Raw genomic sequence first — 21,934 nt, forward strand, 5'->3', positions numbered from 1 at the left:
TGAGGCCACCCAAAGAAGCAGGTAATACACAGGGACATTTATGGAAATTGAACAAATACATATATGGGTTAAGTGATGCATCAAGGGTTTGGGATTTCTCTGTACGATCTGTATTGCTGAAGACTGGCTGTGTCCGGTTAAAAGCAGATCCAGCAATGTTTTACTGGAAGGCTAAAGGAAAATTAGCTGGAATTTTTGTGATGCATGTGGATGATTTCCAATGGGGTGACACAGAAGAATTTGAAAAAAGGATAATTGAGAAGCTGAAAACAGAATTTAAAGTAGGGAGTCAAGCAGCTGGTGCCTTTCGATATCTTGGCCTTGATATCCAACAATGTACCTCTGGTGTATTGGTGAGTCAACAGGGATATCTAAACAGTATTGACTTCATTCCCATCACTAGAGAAAGGTCAATGGAAAAAGAGGAACGGGCCAACGAAAAAGAAACAGAATTGTTGAGGAGAATGATAGGACAGTTAAATTGGCTATGCACACAAACAAGTCCAGATGGGAGCTATAATGTCCGAGAGCTCAATAATATGTTGAGGCACGCCAGAGATCTTGCAGGCTAATAAAACATTAAAAAAGCTAAAATTAGAGAAATGTGTGATTAAATTCCCAGCACTAGGAGAACTGGAAGATACGAAGTTGGTTGTGCTCAGTGATGCCTCACATGCCAATCTACCAGATGGACATTCAAGCGGTGCTGGTTTCATAATATTCCTGGTAGGTAAGGAAGGAAAATGTTGCCCCTTGGCCTGGGAAGCAAAGAAACTAAAAAGGGTAATCAAAACTACATTGGCAGCTGAAACCCTAGTGTTATTAGAAGTGTTGGATATGGGGATATATTTGTCTGACACATTAACAGAATTATTTTTTATGGGAACATCGGGTAAGTACCAATTGAGTGTTACATGGACAATGTTCACTCAACAAAAGGTGTAACAGAAAAATGACTCAGAATTGCTTAGGCCAGCATTAAACAAATGCTGGAGGAAGTTTCCAAACTTAACTGGGTTGGTACAAATCTACAGGTATCCGACTGTTTTACAAAAAGGGGTGCAGGTACTGGAAAGTTATTAAGAATACTGGAGGATAGTTGTCTTAAATTATTTTGAAAAAAAAATTAAAAATAAAGGGAATCTGTTAGAATGTAACCGGTGACAACTTTGTACTGGATGTAATGTGACCAACGGTAACAAGGTGTAAGGGTCAGCTGACCCAGTAAACCATTGAACCAATTACAGAATGATGTAATAGTCAGCTGACCAACTGACTCACTATAAATAAGAACCTGTGCAGAATTGTATGGAGCTTGGATTGGCCTAGGGTGAGGCTCCAAGTTTGGAGTAATGATGTTTCTTTATTAGACCCTTTCTTTGATTTATAAGTTGGAGTGAGTTTTGTTCTATTTTTATTATCTGCATTTGAAGAGTTATTTCTGATGAAACACAGATGATGTTTTTATCTCATACACGGGATGTAGGCATCGCAGATTTGGCCAGCATTCATTGCCCATTCCTAATTGCTCTTGAAAAGGTAGTGATGAACTGTCTTCTTAAACAGCTGCAGTCTATGTGGTGATACACTCATGGTGTCATTAAGCAGGAAGTTCCAGGATTTTAACCGAGTGACAATGAAGGAATGGCAATATATTTCCTAGTCTGGATGGTGAGTGGCTTGGAGGAGAACTTCCAGGTGGTGGTGTTCCCATTTACTTGCTGCCCTTGTCCTTTTAGATGGTAGTGAATGAAGCGCTTGTCGTATGAGGAATGATTGAGGACTCTGGGTCTGTACTCGTTGGTGTTTAGAAGGATGAGGGGGATCTTATTGAAACTTACAGGATACTATGAGGCCTGGATAGAGTGGACGTGGAGAGGATGTTTCCACTAATAGGAAAAACTAGAACCAGAGGGCACAAATTCAGACCAAAGGGACGATTCTTTAAAACAGAGATGAGGAGGAATTTCTTCAGCCAGAGAGTGGTGAATCTGTGGAACTCTTTGCTGCAGAAGGCTGTGGAGGCCAGGTCATTGAGTGTCTTTAAGACAGAGATAGATAGGTTCTTGATTATGAAGGGGATCAGGTGTTATGGGGAAAAGGCAGGAGAATGGGGATGAGAAAAATATCAGCCATGATTGAATGGTGGAGCAGACCTGATGGGCAGAGTGGCCTAATTCTGCTCCTACGTCTTATGGTCTTATCCTGGGTTTGGAAGGTGCTGTCTAAGGAGCCTTGGTAAGTTGTTGCAGTGTATCTTGTGGAAGGTACATACTGATGCTACAGTGTGATAGTGGTTGAGGGAGTGAATGTTTGTGGAACGGATGCCAATCAAGCAGGCTTTTTTGTTCTGGATGGTATAGAGCTTCTTGAATGTTATTGTAGTTGCACTCATCCAGGCAAGTGGAGAGTATTCCATCACACTCCTGAAATGTGCCTTATAGATTATGGACAGACTTTGGAAAGTCAGGAGGTGACTTATCACAGGATTCCTAGCCTCTGACCTGCTCTTACAGCCGCAGTATTTATATGGTTAGTCCAGTTCAGTTTCTGATCAGTGGTAACCCCCAGGATATTGAGGCTAGGAAGAGGGGTTGAAGAAGATGGTTACTAGCAGGGAAAAGAAGCCAGGGAATTATCATTATTTTCTAGGATGTTTCTGGAGTTGGGAGCAGATTTATAATTGATGGAATACCTAATGATGCAGTGAATATTTGATGCTATCACATCTGATGGGAAGCAGCTTTACCAGGGGAAGTGGGGCTCCTTGAGTTTTTTTAACGTGACTTTAAACATAGGCTGCTTTTTAATGTTAGCAACTGGCTAAAGGGCAGGGGGAATTTACCAACAACCAGCCCTGGTTGCAGTGTATCAAGCTTTCTGGAATCTTCAATGGACATATTGAGAGAAGCATCTTCGATACATTGCTAGCCCACTGTCATAATTTTCTTGTGCCTCTAATGCAAGTAAGTTAGCAACCAATTGACACATTTAATCCTGTCCTGGACTTCTGTCTCCGGTTCTCCTAGCTACAAGTGCATGGCAGCAACATCCATTGTTGTTGTGTTGCAAAGAGTCTCCATTGATCAAATTACAGCCTTTTTCCTTAGTTGCTTCCAATTTCATATTTGCTTAGTGATCACTGTGTCAGTCATTCTCGGAAGGTAATCAGTGTAGGTCCACCTTCCCTCTCAACTGTTATCATAGAATGATAGAATGGTACAGCACAGATGGAGGAGAGTTAGCCATCCTAACTTGGTTGGCTCTTTGGTAGAGCTATCCAATTAAGCCCACTCCACTGCTCCATTCCCCTAACACTATTCTCTAAGTATTTATCCAATATTATTTTAAAAGTTGCTATTGAATCTGCGACCACCAACTTTTCAAGTTGTGCATCCCAGATTGCAATTGAGCAGAATTTTGTCAATCAAGTCAGAGTCCCAACAGTGGATTAAATTGTGTTGATAACATGCACAATTGGCAAGTCAGCTGGCAAGTCTACCACCTTGATTTTATTAGCAGCAGCTCACAAATAAGCTGTCACCAGGTTTGCTGACCTGTGCAGAATGGCTGCTCACCCAGGAGAGTTGCTGGCCAGTCAGACAGCCAGAAACAGACTCAGCAGTGTCACGAGGGGCAGTGGCCACTGCTGAGGTCTGCAGGGTCCCTGGAGTCTACACGAGGTAGGGTGGAGAAACTGTTTAAAAAATGTAAATATATTGTGATGGAGGGTAATCCATTCTGACCTAATTGTGGGGGCTGCCTTTCATGTTCTCATTCCTCTCTTTAAATGGAAAAATACTTTCTTCTGGGCTGCCATGGGGCTTGCAACTACAATTTCTTAATGCCAATTCTCTTGGACCCTCCTTTTACACCATGTTTCTGCAGCTTGTGCCTCAGTAGCAAAGCATCAGCCCCTAGTGTTCCATCTGGCATCTCAACCAACAACAGAAGCAATCTGATCTATGAGGGTTGGTATTAAGAAAATGAGTGGAATTTTCCATTCTGGTAATGGTGGGTGGGAAAGTTGCTGTGATTCCCACTGGGCAAGGAGTTGGATAAATCCATGCAATCTTCTGTTTTCAGCTCATTAATTATGTATCAGTGAGGTGCTCATTGAATCTTGTGATGGGAAGGCAGGGACTTAACCACATCCACCAATACCCTTTTAGGTTGAAGGTCCTGGTACCACATTTAGCATCTGCATAAGTATTCACGTACTGTAGGCCAGGTGTGTTGTTTGGTTCTGGTTCTCATTAGTGCTCAAAAGAACCAAACTCTGTATTCAGTAGGATTTCTCCTCCAGGCTGTCCAGGAAAGGTGAGAGGTCCTATTTTCTTGGGGTGGGAGCTGTAGGTCCTCTCACCTGACCACCTCAGGCTGGGAGGAGTTTGCAAGGGATGTCAGCACCTGTGGCCAACAAAAAAGGACCACCCTGCAGTGTAGGAAAATAATGAATCATCTGATCTGTCAGAGAAAGTGAAACTTCTACACACGCCAAACTCACTTTCATTAGGGCATCAGGCAGCCTAATGGTTAGAGTCCATTAGAGTCCGCAACAGAAGGAAGAGAGTGAAGACCAGAGAGGAGACCCCAGAGTTGAAAACATTCTCCACCCACAAGGTACAGGTAGCAGAGCTGTTCCTGTGTCGAAGGTAAGATCAGTCTCCCACAACAAGTCAGTGAGGGTCCACCCAGTACACATCAGCCACAAGCAGACAATGATTGTGAATGATTTACGTTGTTGGAGCCTGCCTAGTTGATCACTAATTATCTCTTCCCTCTATTTCAGCCACCAGCAAGGAAAGATGAAGGCCATCCTTAAGCGAACGCCCCAATCCCAGATCAGCTCAAGTGAGGATGCTGAACACCCATCTGATGAACATACATCATTGCGTTCACCCACTACCAGAGCAGATACACCCATCTAGTTCTACAGTAATCTTGGTTCATAATCTGGTGATCACCTCAGCACATATGTCTATAGCAGATGGAAGAAATGACAGCTGAAGTCTCTAACACTCAGAGGGCTGCTAGAGACCAGGCCACTGCTGAGTAAAAGTCCAATGGTGAGCCTCTGCAATTGGTCCTAAGAAAAATGCTAGAGGTACAGAGACAGGCAGAGGCACATCAGGTAAAGTTGTCAGAGGTCATCCCAGACTAGATGAATGAGTCTATCTATGTTCTATCTGATGTCATGGCAAATGTACTGACGATCCTATGCAAAGGATGGTGGCTGCCTTGAAGATCTAGGTCCAGCAGTTTCTGCTGGATTTGCACTCAGACGTGCATACAAACACTCACACCATAGGTGCATTCCAGTAGTGGTTAGGTGAGAGTGGGATGGGGCACCTTCCTCCAGGTGCCCTTCTCCTCAAAGAGTCAGGGTGTTATAGTTAGATGCCCTTGGATACCTAACTGGAGGAGGAGCACCAGCCAGACATCTCAAAGGCATCCAATCAGGACATTCCAAGGGCATCCTGTTGGTTTAAATCCCCTCTGTCTGTGACCCCCATCAACGCTAGCAGATCAGGCTGAAGAAGGTGCACCTGCCTCAGAGGAAGACTTTTCAAGGTCGGGATCCTCCAGGTCTTGAGCTACCAGAGTACACCTGCTAATGTCATCTCAGCCAACAGGATGTAGCAGTCAGCAGGCTGCCTCCACCTTTGCAGGGAGGTGCAGAAACATCAAGGACCCTACAAACTTCTGTATTCCCAGTGGTCTTTTGTGATATCTTTTGGCACTTTAATTCTAATCAATTCTAAAAGCCAATTCAAATTATGTACAATCATGGTCCCCACATGAGGGACAAACCATATCCAAGGTGACAAGACATTGCATCCCATCTTGATCTTAATTAAACAAGATCCAAGTTGACAGAATAAGGCACTGCACCTCCTCCCAACCACCAGACTCCTGACTGTGAGTTATAGGATGTTGGGGGTGGAATGTTCTTTTTTTTTAATGTGTTGGCTCAGGTAAAAACAGCAGTGTGCCGCCCACTGGCACAGCAGCCATGACCCTTGATTGTATGACCTTACATCTATTCTCACATGCTTCTCTAAGGATCAGATGCCAATTAAGATCATATACATCACAGCTTCAACTTAATGGATTCTCAAGTAAAACATTGGTCAAGGAGCCAAGCTTATTCATTATGCATTAGACCCTTGATACAGCACTCAGCTGCGCCATGCTCCCCATGGTTTGAACAGGAGATTTATAGGGTGTCCCTTCAATCAGCCAGAAGTTACTGTGCTGAATTGCTCCCACATGGCCAGAAACCCCATCCCAATCAAGTTTTGCAGCTTTTATTTAAAATGGCATCATTCGTAGGTGATTGCAAAAAGTCTGCTGCCTTTGGTACATGAGACTAGCTTCCAACCACCTCTATCACCAACAAGTTCCTTTCATTCTCTTCCATACTTACCATTTAAACTCACTCCCATTGCTCCTGTCATGGTTCAGTCTCCCCCATTACCCCAGACCCCATCATTGTTCATTTGAATATTCCTGTTCTCCCCCTAAACCTTTTAGTATTGATGTCTCCATACCATTCTTGCCCTGACCCCTCCCCTTCTCCAGGTCCCATACACTCTTACTTTCCAGGACTCCCCCAAGAGACCATCCAATTCTCCCCCATGACTTCTCATCTACCTAGGTATAGGATCATGCTGCCTCCTCAAAATGTTACTATGCCTCACAATACCATGATTAAAAAACTCAGGACCAAATACCTTAGGTGAATGACCAAGCTGTACACACCATAATGTGATTGCCTGTCACTGCCCAGAGCAGCCTTCCCCTGCTGAAGACTGGGACCAAGACATGTGTGCCATGCAGAGCCCTCTAACATGGCCCATACAACCCCAGGGAAGTCTCTTCAATATGTCTCTGATAGCATTGTCTCAGCCCCAGGACAGTCTCTTCAATATGTCCCCAATAGCACTGCCTCAGCCCCAGGACAGTCTCTTCAATATGTCCCTGATAGCAAGAAATGATGAAGACCAACTTATATGATAATATACACAATGTGGCTAAAGTAAAAGAGTTGCAACTTGGGTACTGTTAAAGAGGTCATCAAAGAGTGGTAAGCTGCTTGGGAAAATACTGTTCCCTGTATTAATTACTTGAATGTCAACAAAGTCAAAGGAGTCCATGTCATTAAACTCATTTGTTACTATAGTTCTAAGTTAATAGTCTTTAATCTTAATTCTACACATCTCTGCTGTTTAGCCCTTTCTGTCTAGTTTGCTTTTATTGTTAAAATAATCAAATGTTTAGAGAATGTTTTCCTCACCTGTCTAGCCAGAACAAGAAGTGTGATGAAGAAAATAAAAAGAGAAATTACGCCCATTGTCTTCAGGTCCTTTAGCACACCAGGTCTAACAAAGGAGTAGAAAATATGAATCTCAATACATTAAGTCACTAATAGAATAAAATTCTGGCATCAGATCAATGTATAAGCGTTACAAATGGCAATGATCAATCAATCTTCAAGCAATATTTATTCAAGTTATGAGAAATATAATATACATAAATACAGACTTCCTTTATGAAATGTAGGTGGGACCTTCCAAAAAATGGTCGAAAGTTGTTTCCGACAAGAAAATCCCACCCAATTCCAAAATAAGCAGTTCTTTAACACATAAAAAATCAACCTTTTCTCTCCATGAAATAATGTAAATAATATGCATAATAGTATGGTTCCTGAAATAAAATAATGGCATGAGGTTTAATTCCTTGCTGGAATTGGCAAAACTAAAAGATGATTTAATCCATATTTTTAAAGTTTTGACTAAGTGGATAGAAAAAGAACATTTATGCTGGTTGAAGATTGAATGGCAAGCAGAATTTAAAAACAATCACTATCAGTGAGATGAAAGGTTATGAGGGAATTCTATAAATAGATGGTTATAAAAACATGCAGTGTCTTGTCATAAGGCAGAATTGAGGTAAAACCTTTAATAGAAAAGTGGATAAATATTTGAAGCACAGAAATGTACAGAATTGTGGGGAGAAACCAAGATAGTGAAATTAGCTTTGGATTTCCCTTGCAAAGTGCTGGCAGTTAAATGATAGACTAAATGGCCTCCTTCTTTACAGTAAACTTCTATGGTTGAATGATTCATATATTGGATAATCAACAGGAAAAACTCAGCAAAGACTTGTAAAACTCAGTGAACAACTTGCAGAGTATGTACCTTTCCATCTTTACAGTTGTGTACAGCATTTTGCTATACTCATCAAAGAGTGAAGAATGGGTTTGCAGAAGAATTACATTGTAGACCACCACAGCAATCAGCATCATCACCATCTTCAGTTCGTAGTTTACCCGCAGGAACACAGAACACGACATCAATCCCAAAATACAGCTGTACAGAAAATACTGCGGTAGAAAAGATAACACATTGATAATTAACTCTATTTAAAATAGTTTCCCTTAAAAAAAAGTTGGCAATCATACTGTTTGCTTCTGATATAGTAAAAGCCCTCTTCAAGGGAGACGTCTCTAAAAGATTTAGACTGGTCTAATAATATTTGGATGGATTGCTAACACAATCTAATATAAAACAACATAAAATAAAAAAGAAGAATGTGTTTTTACAAAACCTGAGTTAGAACTCACTTAGAATACTGTCCCAAGTTATGATCCACTCTCATGGTGGGTAATAGAGCCCGTGAAAAAGATTCAGTTTAAGAGTTCTTAATTGTGACTTGCCTCGACAGAATGGGCCATTTTACTCCAGAAAAGCATAGGTTTTGAGCAGATATCCTACACAACAACATTGACTACAATCCATGGAGAAAAGTACTTCATTGACTGTGAAACATTTTGAAGTGTCCAGCAGTCACGAAAGGCAGTACATAAGTGGAAATCTTCCTTTTTTCTTTAGATTTGATGGTGGTATTTAAACAACAGAATAAGGACATTATGTTTGAGTGAATTAATTATTGTGAGAGGCCATGATGCGTGGGTGGGGACATGAGTTGGCATATATTGGCATGGACGAGACATAAGGATTGGGTGGGAGGGGTCAAGGGTGAGGTCTGGTGCAAGGGTTTTTGTTTTATTTTTTATTTATTTAAACATAGTGCCAAAGCACAGAGCAGGCCTTGCGCCCAGCCCATCTCTGCACCTGGCAAACCTCTACACCTGTTCCAGGGTCACCTGTTCTGACTTCTATTTCAGCCTGCACCTCCCGCCTGATCAAAAATCCAACTGGCAGATGACCATTTTTAAAAATCTGCATGTGATGAAAAATAGATTTGGCCTCATTTGCCTGTATCATGAATTTTGATAAATTCTCTTTATCGTGGTCTCTCCCCAGAATATTTATGTCCCTGGGGAACGCTTATCCCTGATTTCACAAGATAATTGAGCAAAATTGAACAAACATTCATGTAATGTTATGGAATGTGCAACAGACAAGTTTACATTTTTTAGGAACATGTGAAGATTTTACATTTTGCCTTAAGTTATTATCTTCCAATTCAAATAATTATAAAATGTGTCCTTTAAGATGCTTTTTTAAATATATAAATGTGTCTTACTTGTGCTGTAAATGCTTTGCTGTTTGTGTGGTATTGTGCATATGCTTTGTGCTAGGAATAATCTGATGGATCTTCAAGAAGGAAGATAACCAGAGCATATGTAAGAGATGTTCCACTGAAGACAGAAAATAAGTATATGTCTACATCTTTCTATGTGTTGAGCTGGTTCTTCTTTTCTTGATTAGAAGTTCTACATTCCATTTTTTGCCAGAAATGCTTCTAACTTACATTAGTAAATTAATAACTACTATCAAGATGATAAAATAAATATGAAACATGATCTGCCAGCCATGGTGGATGATACAACTCTTAAATTGTGGTAGGTATCCTTTGGTTCAATTAGTCTTGAAGCATTTCATTAAAGGTGCAATTCTAATCGAATTGCCACCTCTGCTTTTGTTCAGAAAACTTCAAATCAACACCTTATCAAAATAATTCTAAGTCCAGAACAATATTGCCTATTAAATGTATTCACTCATCACAAAATTGAATGAAGTAGCAGTACATAAAACAATTAATACATTAATTTAATGATTTTTAAAAACCTTTCATTGGATTTGGGAATTGCTAGCAAGGCCAAAATTTGTTGCTCATCCATAACTGCCCTTGAGAAGATGGTGGTGAATCACCTTCTTGTACCTCTGCATCCATCTGGTGTACGTACACTTATGGTGCTGTCAGAAAAGGAGTTCCAGGATTTTGATACAATAATGCTGAAGAAATGGCAAGTCAAGATGGCGTGTGGTTTGGAGGGGAACTTGCAGGTGCTGGTGTTCTCCTCTATCTGCTACCCTTCTTTTAGGTGATAGAGGTTGTAGGTTTGGAAGGTGCTCTCAAAAGAACTTTGCTGAGTTACTTTCCTGAAGTTATACACTGCTGCTACTGTGCATCAATGGCAAGAAGGGAATGTTTAAGTTGGTGGAAGGAGTGATGATCAAGCAGACTGCTTTGTTCAGGATGCTATCTTGCTTCTTGAGTGTTGCTGGAGCCATACTTAGTCAAGAAAATGGAGAATGTTCTCTCATGCTCCTGACTTGTGCCTTGTAGATGGTGCTCAGACTTTGGGATGTTTGAAGGTGAGTTACTCACCTAAAAATTCCCAATCCTGGCCTGCCCTTGTAGTCACAGTAGTTATATGGCTGGTCCTATTCAGTTTCTGGTCAATGGTAAACCTGAGGTTGGTGCGATTCAGAGATAGTTTCATTGAATATGAAAGGGAGATTGTTACATTCTTTCTTGTTGTAGATGGCCAATGCACAGAATTTGTGTGGTGTGAATGTTACATGCTAAAGGGTAGTGTGTTAAAGTGGATTGGGGACTGGCTATCCGACAGGAAGCAAAGAGTCGGAATAAATGGGTGTTTTTCCGTTTGGAGGAAGGTAACTAGTGGCGTGCCGCAGGGATCGGTACTCGGGCCGCAACTATTTACCATTTATATAGATGATCTGGAGGAGGGGACGGAGTGTAGGGTAACGAAGTTTGCAGACGACACAAAGATAAGTGGAAAAGTGAATCGTGTGGAGGACGGAGAAGATCTGCAGAGAGATTTGGACAGGCTGAGTGAGTGGGCGAGGATATGGCAAATGGAGTATAACGTTGAGAAATGCGAGGTTATACACTTTGGAGGAAATAATAACAAATGGGATTACTATCTCAATGGAAACAAATTAAAACATGCTACCGTGCAAAGGGACCTGGGGGTCCTTGTGCATGAGACGCAAAAGCCCAGTCTGCAGGTACAACAGGTAATCAAGAAGGCAAATGGGATGTTGGCCTATATTGCGAAGGGGATAGAATATAAAAGCAGGGATGTCTTGATGCACCTGTACAGGGCATTGGTGAGGCCGCAGCTGGAATACTGTGTGCAGTATTGGTCCCCTTATATGAGGAAGGATATATTGGCATTGGAGGGAGTGCAGAGAAGGTTCACCAGGTTGATACCGGAGATGAGGGGTTTGGATTATGAGGAGAGGCTGAGGAGATTGGGTTTGTACTCGTTGGAGTTTAGAAGGATGAGGGGGGATCTTATGGAGACTTATAAGATAATGCGGGGGCTGGATAGGGTGGAGGCGGAGAGATTCTTTCCACTTAGTAAGGAAGTTAAAACTAGAGGACACAGCCTCAAAATAAAGGGGGGTCGGTTTAAGACAGAGTTGAGGAGGAACTTCTTCTCCCAGAGGGTGGTGAATCTCTGGAATTCTCTGCCCACTGAGGTGGTGGAGGCTACCTCGCTGAATATGTTTAAAGCGCGGATGGATGGATTCCTGATCGGTAAGGGAATTAAGGGTTATGGGGATCAGGCGGGTAAGTGGTACTGATCCACGTCAGATCAGCCATGATCTTATTGAATGGCGGGGCAGGCTCGAGGGGCTAGATGGCCTACTCCTGCTCCTATTTCTTATGTTCTTATGCTACTTATCAGTCCAAGCCTGAATGTTCTCTGGGTCTTGCTGTTTATGAACATGGTCTGCTTCAGTATCTAAGAGATTATGAATGGTGTTGAACACTGTAAAATCATTAGCCAACATCACCACTTCTGACTTTATCACTGGAATTCTACCGCCCTGCCTGCCACGGGAATCGGAGCGGGTGAGGGACAGACAATGGGAAGATCTGTTGACCTCGGGAAGGATTTTCAGCTTTTGGGTCGAGCGAGATCGTAAAATCCCACCCTATGTTGGAGGGAAGGTCATTGATGAAGCAACTAAAGGTGGTCGAGCCTAGGACGCTACCCTTAGGAACTTCTTGCAGCGATGTCCTGGTGTTTGACCTCCAACAGCCACAAGCATCTTCCTTTGTGCTAGGTATAAACAGTGGGGAATTTTCTCACAACTTCCCATTGACTTTAATTTTGCCAGGCCACAAATGAAGCATTAGCTATCAATACATTTATAAACAGTGAGTATACCAAAAATCAATTAAACAACAGGGATGAGCAAATTAATTAATGCATAATTGGGCACCAGTGAATTTATGCAACACAATTAGAGTAACAAATCAACAAAGTAATGGAGCAGATGCAGAAATGAAATAACGAATTAATGTGGCAGAATGCACACCAACAGATCAATGAAAGTATGAAGGAAGAAGGAACAAGTACAGGAACAAATGAATAATTGGGACACCAACAAATCAAAAAATCCATGCAGCAGCAGGCAGCAGTGAACTAGTGCATCACAAATATTTAAATTAATGGAACAGTGCTAATCAATGATTTAATTGCGGAAGTGAATATTAATTTATGAACAAGTTAAAGAGGTGGAGATACAGCATTATATTGATGCATTAATAGAAAATTGACAACATGCCAGACTAAATTCATGGAGCAGTGAGCACAATGACAAATCAAATATCCGTTAATGGAGTCATGGGCGCTAGTGCTTAATTAATGGGGCAGTATGTATACCATTGAATAAATAAACTAATGGAGCAAAAAGTATGAATGAATTAATCCATCCTTCCCATTTTTGCAACTGTTCTCTCCTGTAGTTGCTAACTTCCTTTCATTGGTTTCATCTCTAGTTTATCTTTCAAAACACTATGCGTCGTTTTATTGGAATTGGCAGCTCTAATAATAAGTTAAGGAGACTGCAAACCTCTAATATTGAACTAAGATGCTTTCAATTTGCTAGGGCACTTAGACAATTATTCCCATTTAACATGAGGTGTGAAATCAAGTGCATACAAGTCAACTGGGGTGAGGTAATCGTTCGGGGTAATTTTCATGTTCACCATTTAAGGGCTAAAACAATGACGTGGATTTTTAACTCATTCAATTTTCATTTTATTGAAATCAAGGAAAACAAAAAGCGAACAGATTCTAATAAGGCTTGGGCAAACATTTCCACACAAGCAGTGAAGATGGAAAGTACCCTTTTAGTTTTAAATATCTGACCTGCAAAGAATCATAGTTTAAAAAAACTAAAAAATAAACTGGTGAGTGAACAAATGACTTTCATTTTAATGGTAAGGATGTGGGGATTGCTGCTAAAGCCAGCATTTACAACTCATTCCTAGTTGCCTAGAGAAGATGTTAATGCATGTTCTTTGTGTACCACTACAGTTATACTTTGTAGTGGCTTGACACAACTGAGTGGCTTGCAAGATAATTTCAGAGGGTCAACCTCGTTGTTTTACTGAAGTCACACACAAGCTGGACTAGGTAAGGACTGCAAATTTTCTTCCCTAAATAACATTAGCGAACCAGTTGCACTTTCTCACAAATATATTATAGTTTAATGGTCACTTTTAATGAAATTATCTTTTTTATTTTTAGTTTTGTAGGATGGTGCTATCAGTAGGGGCTGGCATAGGAAGAATGGAATGGCATGGGAAGGACATAAAGCCCTAGCAAAGCAAGGGTGAGATGGCATGAGATGGAGGGATGAGATGATGAAATTGGTTAAGTATGTATATCTATGTGAAGGAAAGTGTAGAGAAAAAGCTTACCATTTGCATATTTTAAATTCTCTTGTGATTCACGCTAATTATTTGTTTATTAATAAGTAATTGATCTTTTGTTACTGTATTTCAGTGTCAGCTTCTAGCAGGTAGAATCATAGAATCCCTACAGTGCAGAAAGAGGCCATTTGGCCCATCGAGTCTGCACCGACCACAATCCCACCCAGGCCCTACCCCCATATCCCTACATATTTACCCGCTAATCCCTCTAACCTACGCATCTCAGGACACTAAGGGGCAATTTTAGCATGGCCAATCAACCTAACCGGGGGACTTCCTAATCCACTTCAAAAATCCCAACTATTTAATCCTTGCTCCCCTTGGCCTAGTCTCCACTAACACCATTACTCTGTTACCCTGGCCATTCCCTTGTTATCATCCTCAATTTCGCTCTCTTAAATCAAAAATTTGAAAGGATATTGTGGACAACTGTTTAAAAATCTATTGCCAGATCTGACTGTACAACTTTAAGTACTATCAGGTCCTGCTCTTGTCTAACAAACTGCTCACCAGCATCCATGAGAGGCACGTAGATAGTGAAAAACACCAGGGCCTGGAGGGCACTGGGCGGTGTGGGCTATGTGTTGTAATGGTGTCCAGAGTGAGTAGCCAGATCTGAAAAACTGTTTTATTTTTAAATCAGAACTGTAAGTTTGAGAGATCTGATTTTTTAAATGCCACTTTTTCAGCTTAGTTTCAGTGAGCAGCTGCTTCTAGCCTTCAGGCAGATGCACCATAGAAAGTAGCCTTTTTGGATGTATCACAGCTTGGTATGGCACCTGTTCTGACCAAGACCGCAAGAAACTACAAAGGATTGTAAACGTAGCCCAGTCCATCACGCAAACCAGTCTCCCATCCAGTGACTCATCCAAAATGATGTTTGCCTTTTTAACTACTTGTTGGACATGAGTTGGCTGATGATTATACCTTTGCTACAATACCACATGAAAATGATACAGAATTAGTTCCAAGAAAAGTGGGTTTTAAACATAAAGAAAAAGATGTGGTTTGCACACGTAGGGCCCGGTTTTACCATCATGTTGTGCCCATTTTCTGGCATGAAAACTTGGTAAAGTCGGGTGTGATGCGAATAGTGTGATCCGCGCTCGCCTCCATGCCAGTTCCCCCTTTATTAAGACCCAAAAATGGCCGCGATCGGGACCGTGCCCAAAACGGGCGTGACGGCTATTTAATTGCACATGCATGCATTTAAATTGACTTAATGGGCTGCATGCCCAACTTTACCAGCACTTCCTGCTTTACCACCGCTGTTTGCCCATCCAGAATTGGCGCGAAACAGATATGCTCCATAGAAGTCCGATTCGGATGCCTCAGTTAATGAGGAGGTAGGTGCCTAGCATCCGACGGCTCTCTGCTGGAGATTGGTGGGGGGGGGGGGGGGGTAGTGTGGGGAAGATGGGTCTGCTGCTACACTGCCTGAGATCAGTGGAAGGAAGGGGGGTCTGCTGCCACTCTGCCTGAGATCACTGGGGGGGGGAAGGGGGGTCTGGTGCCACTCTGCCTGAGATCAGTGGGGGGAAAGGGGGTCTGGTGCCACTCTGCCTGAGATCAGTGGGGGGAAGGGGGGGGTCTGGTGCCACTCTGCCTGAGATCAGGGGCGGGAAGGGTGGGAGGGGCCCACAATCGGTCTGGGTGGTGGTGGGGGTGAGGGGATAAGGGGATCAGTAATGTTGTGGGGTTGGGGCAATGTCTGTTGTTTCCAGGAGGAGGCATTATCCAGCCTGGGAGGGATGTGACAGGGGAGCCGCATTCTATCATTTTTTTTCTGCGCATGCGCAGTTGGAGATGCCGATTGGAGCTGCAGGGTTTTGGGCGCGTTAAGCCCCGCCCACAGGCTTCTGCAGCACGATTCAGACTCGCTGATATTTTTGCAGGCAGAGTGTGTATGGGGGCACCTGAGAACGGGTCTAAAGGTCAGATCTTAAACACTCCCAGTTTCAAGTCCGCCCAGCACTTAGAATCAAAATGGTAAAATAGGGCCTGTAGATTCAAAATAACAACAACAGGTTTATTTTAGGGGCAATTGCTAGTACAAAGAGAAAATTAAAGTAAGGCTGGAGCCTTAAACACCCCAGTGTGGGGCCGTAAGGTGGGGTGGGGTGTTGGGAGTGTGTCACTTTTAAGCTGCAGTACCACAAAACTAAATACTGCACATCTCAAAATTTGCTTTTGAATTTAAACCAGCATATGAAGAAAACAGTGTAAATTTTCATTATGTCCTGAAGTAGACACACTTAACATGTGGTGTTGATGTACCAGGGGCTTGAGAATCGTGAACCTCATTAAAATAAATGCAGAAAATTCAACACTGACATTGATGCAAAGCAGTGTGTTGACTCGTTATCACCCATTTTATTACTCTTGCAAAATCTGGAAGTGAAATCCCTATTTGTCACTGGAAGATTGCTGAAAGAAAGGTTTTTAAAAATCTCTACAGCATCTCTGCAGTTCACCCCAGGATGTTCCGTTCTATCTGGGGTATCCTTGACCTCCATTAAACTTTCAACTATTACTCCATCTCTAACCTCCCTTTCCTTTCTAAAGTCCTTAAAGTCAACTGAAATAATATGAGTCCATCTTTCCCAGAACTCCGTGTTTAAGTTTCTGCAATCAGGTTTTTGCACTTGTCGCAGTACAGCAGCAGCTTTTATCAAAGACAAATGATATCCTATCCAAGTATGATCATGGTTAAAAAAAAGCTCCCTCCTCATTCTCCTTAACCTGTCCTTAACCAAGCTTCTCCATCATTATGCAGGTAGGTGAGGCTGCAGTCACATGGTTCCACTCTTATCTATCAAATTGTAGTCAGAGAATCATTTACAGTGCCTTCTCTTCTTGCTTGGACACATGACCTCTGGTGTCCCCCAAACCTCCTATCTCTCATTTACATGCTGCACCTGTGCAATATCATCCAAAAACACAGCATCAGTTTCCACGTGCACAACACCCCAGCTCTACTTCAAAGTAGCTTCAATGGATCACTGCATTTTAGCTAAATACTTGGCATGCATATATATAAGGTAATTCATAAGGCAAAGAGCTGTCAAGTATAATTGTACTTACTGGCAGGAAGAAATAATCATTATGCACAAACCACAAAGTCTTCCCATTAGTATACTGCAAACTTGCATTCGTGCTGTTAACAGAGGCAGAAGGTAGCAGCGAGTGTTTCAAGAAAAACTGAAGGAAAAATGACAAAGACATCAGCAACTTTAGATAAAAACAGAAGTTTTCACTTTCAGTTTCTTAAGCCTATCTATGTAAAACATCTTTTTTCAACCTACCTCTATTATATTGTGGCAGAACAGGAAACAGCTGAATGTTTTTGATCAATTATCCCTCAATTATAAATTCAGTGAATAGAGTTAAACCTTTTGTCAAAGTGATAAACTCAGATTTTTAAATGATATTGTATGTGTGCATATTTATATCATATAGTTGTATTTTTTCCCTCCACCTGCATTCCACCCATTTTATTCTACGTCACATCTATCATGTTGCAGTTCTATCAAGTTTGAAACTGATGGGTGAAATTTTATGGCCTCACTCGTCCCAGAACCGTAAAATCCCACTCGAGGTCAATGGACCATTCCATGATCTGCCCCTCACCTGCTCCAATTCCCGTGGCAGGCAGAGCAGTAAAATTTCAGCCGATGTGGTGATGCTCTTTAATGTATCATCAGAATGTGTACAAACCATTATGCTTTTCTTGTTGATAATTTGACTGTTTGACTGTGGGGGTAGGGCCTGGGTGGGATTGTGGTCGGTGCAGACTCGATGGGCCGAATGGCCTCTTTCTGTACTGTAGGGTTTCTATGATTTCTATGATACTGATGTTGTTATTGATGATGAAAATATATCTTATTTTGTGACAGATTTGAATATGCAAATAGTCTTCTTCAAATGGAATCACCCTTAGGTTCGTCAATTGTTTACTTCTAAGAACAAAGTAATTATATCACAAATGAAGCAAAAACCTGAATGAACTTCCCCTTATGTTTCACCAAATTCATTGAGGTTTTTGAGGAAGTTACTAATTTGGTGGATTTAAAAGCTGAACAACCAAGTGCAGCTTGATATTTGTCACCCAATGGCCTATCATGTCTGCACCAGCTCTCCGAATGAGCAACTCACCTATTTCCATTCTCTCACCGTCTCATTAACGCTGCACATTTTTTCTTTTCAAATAATGGTCTAATTCTCTTTTGAGCCCAACACAGGAGGGAGGGACAGACTTCTCCAGACTTTAGTTACATCTTGTAGAGAGATGCAGGTTTACAATCGGGTTGGTATGACTGATAGTGTGCTGAGTAAAGGAACCCAGGTAAATTAGAGAATGGGGATTCACAGAAACCTGATCCTATTCAAAAGGTACAATGTACTTGCTAGCTTTAAGGAGAAGAATAAAGATTGTTGGAAGGACAGAAAGATGTGGACCATGCAGCAGGACAATGTCCAATTGGTGTAAGGGAATGAAGAGAAGCATAGTGTCATAGTTGTAGGGGATTCAACAATTAGGGGGTCATATAGTATCCTTTGCAAGTAGGAGTGAGGGTGCCACATGATATGTTGCCTACTTTGGTGTATGTGATAATAGGATCGTAACTGGTACATCAAAAAGTACTGTGTTCTAGACTTGACTAATCCAATGCATTCTTGGCTGGCCTCCCATAATCCAGCCTCTATAAACTTGAGATCATTTAAAACTCTGTTGCCTATATCCTGATTTGTACCAAGTCCTGTTCACCATCATCCTATTAATTGCTGACCTACATTAGTTCCCAAACCAGCATTGATTCAATTTTAGCTTTCCCCTTCTAGTTTTCATTGTTGCATCCCTCCCTATCTCTGTAACCTCCTCTAGCCACCATCCTCCTTCTTCCAATTCTGGTCTCCTGAGCATCCCATATTTTAAATGGTCTAATACTGGTGACCATGCCTTTGGCTGGCTTAGACCTAAACTGTAGAATTTCCTCTCTATATCTCAAGTGCTTGGCAGCTTATTCTTCCCCTTTAAGATGCAACTTAAATCATACCTTTTTGACCAAATCATCAGTGTCCTCCTATTTCTTTATGTGGCTAAATGCCATTTATTTTATAATATTCATGTAAAGCACTTTGGGAAGTTTTACTATGTCAAAAACACTATATATTGCAAGTCATTTTTTATTGTTACATAGTGGGCCAGCATGGGATTTTTCACAGGTGTTGATAGTCTTTGTGAGTTGTGATATTCTACTTTCCATGCCTAATGAAATCAATGAACTTCTTGAAACACCTTGTAGCCAATTGTTTGGAACAATGCTCCTGGCATTCACATGGATGACTATTTCTTGCCCAATCACAATTATGTGTGATACATCTTCAGGGAAGAGGATGGCACTTGTCAGCTGCAATTCCAAGGCTTTCAAGACTTGCAATATCATGCGATTTCCCAATCCCTCATGCATGTGCTGTCAATCACAAGCATAACTCATACCTGCAACTTACCCAAATTATGTTAATTGTGTTAATATTAATGAATTTGGAAGCTTAGCTGCATTCTGCTAACATTGACATTGGTGTGTGCTGTTCCTGTTACACCAGCTTCCCTCCAGGTTTGGGATTAGATGGGCAGCATGGTGGCACAGTGGTTAGCACTGCTGCCTCACAACCTGGGTTCAATGCCTGGCTTATTTCACTGTCAGTGCAGAGTCTGTACGTTCTCCCCATGTCTGGGTGGGTTTCCTCCGGGTGTTTTGGTTTCCTCCCACAGTCCAAACAACATGCTACTTAGGTACATTGGCCATGCTAAATTCTCCCTCCGTGTACCCAAACAGGCGCTGGAGTGTGGCAACTAGGAGATTGTCACAGTAACTTATTTGCAAAACTTAAACCCACTTGTGGCACCAATAAATAAACTTGAAGATATTCAAATTGACCCAATGTTTTCTCAGAAACTCAGTTTGATGTTTCATTTTGATGGAGAAAAGCTCAACAGATCTGAAGGAATTTAATGCATTTTCCCAAACAGAAAACTGATTCAGTATCCTCTTTTAAAATGAGGGAGTAGAGTCAAAATACTTAACTCTTATTCAGATGGTGCCTCATCATGTACTCTTTCTGTGGCATCATTAATAATTGTACCTTTGTTAAAACTTTTAACCATAATGTTCTCATCTTCAAAGAAGCACTAATTGCTCAGCTCATTGGAACAAAAATATACTGGAGGCTGCTTTGAAAATGTCAGTATCCCCTGTGCTTTCAACTTGCTGCTTATCAAAGGTATTTTCATCACCAATTCAGTGGCATAGTAAGAGACTTTGGTGTTAGCAAGGACAAGACGGCATTATCAGTTCACATTAAGGTTTTTTTCTACTGTGGAGTACAATGTGCACAGGCAATTATATATTTCTAGCAAACTTTCATAATAATTCTGTAGAATTACACAGTATTGATCAAAATGACTTCAATTATTCTATCATAGACCAGGAAAATAGTAGTGTTAAGGAAAAAAGAGGAATTAATTCCTGAAATACGTACAATAGAACTTTCTCGATCAGTAGGTTTCCAGCCCAACTGGGAAGGAAAGTATACTGGATCTGGTTTAAGGTATGAGATGGGGGGAAGCGGAGCATGGTTTGGTGTGGGAGCTTATAGGAATCATTAGTCACAAAATTCAGCTTGTTAGCAGCTCTGGTTTCAAGAAGATAGACATGGCGGATGGTGTTCTGCTCCTGATAACTTCAGGCATGGCCCATATTGATCACCATGTTTATCAGCAATAGTAGGGACATTTCTGTGTGTGCACTGTAGGAATGCAGAGTGTGCAGATTGGTGCAGCCTAATGCTGATTTGGCATTGTGAGTATGTAAGTGAGTATGCAACAAGGTGGCAGATGGAATATAATGTGCGCAAGTGTGAGGTTTTTCACTTTTGTTGTAAACATGGAAAAGCAAAAATATTTTTTAAAAGGCAAGAAACTTCTCCATGATGGTGTACAGAGAGACTTGGGTGTACTTGTACAAGGAATACAGAAAGTTAACAATAAAATCAGAAAATGTTTGAAGTACTCAGTAAGTCTATGGAGACAAAATAAGAGTTAACATTTCAGGTCAATGATCTTTCATCAGGTCTCTCAGATTTTTCCAATGAAGCACAATGTGAGCTCGGGGAACAGCATTTCCTCAGTGACATTCATAGAATCATAGAATCCCTACAATGCAGAAGGAAGCCATTTGGCCCATCAAGCCTGCACCGACAACAATCCCACCCAGACTTACCCACAAACCCTATGTATGTACGCTGCTAATCTTCCTGACACTAAGGGACAATTTAACATGGCCAATCAACCTAACCTGCACATCTTTGGACAAATGTACATTTGTACATTTGGTTGATAACTTGCCTCATCTAACCACACATGGAGAAAACTCCTATAACCATGCTGTAACCAGGAACATTGTGATGTAGGTCACTGCCATCCTGATACACTGGATGACTCCTTGGGAGCCCTCCAGTACTTACTGACTCCTCCTGCTTCTCCATGCTTGGATAAAAGACAATTGTAGGAGTGAGCCCCTTTAAGGAGCGAGGTTTCAGAGGGTCATGTAACCCGTTCAGCCAGTCGGATAAAAGCGCACATATTTTGGGTTTGAGTGCACGCTCTCCCAGGCAGTCTGGTGACTGGAGTCAAAGTAATCAGTAGCATTTTTCTCACTCTCTGTATATAGTTATTCTTGTTAATAAATAGTTCTTTAGTTACTCCACTTGGTGGTCATCATTCTTTCCAAGATATCATACTTGGTGATGAGGTTCAATGGAGTGCTTTCCATTTGCCACGGCAGCAGAGCAGACCTTGTGTACAAGTCACTGGAAACATGTCTATTCAGCAGTCGGAGTTATCATAATGCCTCTG

General features: G+C 41.5%; 1 protein-coding gene across 1 annotated transcript in view; it reads right to left on the reverse strand.

The window, feature by feature from the left end:
• adcy2b (adenylate cyclase 2b (brain)) overlaps nt 1-21,934 on the reverse strand; it is a 422,964-nt gene that overhangs the window by 39,869 nt on the left and 361,161 nt on the right. The window contains exons 17-19 of the mRNA XM_078228489.1: nt 17,101-17,217; nt 8,205-8,389; nt 7,301-7,385 (exon numbers count right to left, since the gene is read on the reverse strand). Coding sequence (XP_078084615.1) covers nt 7,301-7,385; nt 8,205-8,389; nt 17,101-17,217 — 387 coding nt within the window. The remainder of the gene's footprint in view (nt 1-7,300; nt 7,386-8,204; nt 8,390-17,100; nt 17,218-21,934) is intronic.

The sequence above is a fragment of the Mustelus asterias genome, chromosome 2 (assembly GCF_964213995.1).
Source record: "Mustelus asterias chromosome 2, sMusAst1.hap1.1, whole genome shotgun sequence".
In the NCBI taxonomy this organism is placed as follows: domain Eukaryota; kingdom Metazoa; phylum Chordata; class Chondrichthyes; order Carcharhiniformes; family Triakidae; genus Mustelus; species Mustelus asterias.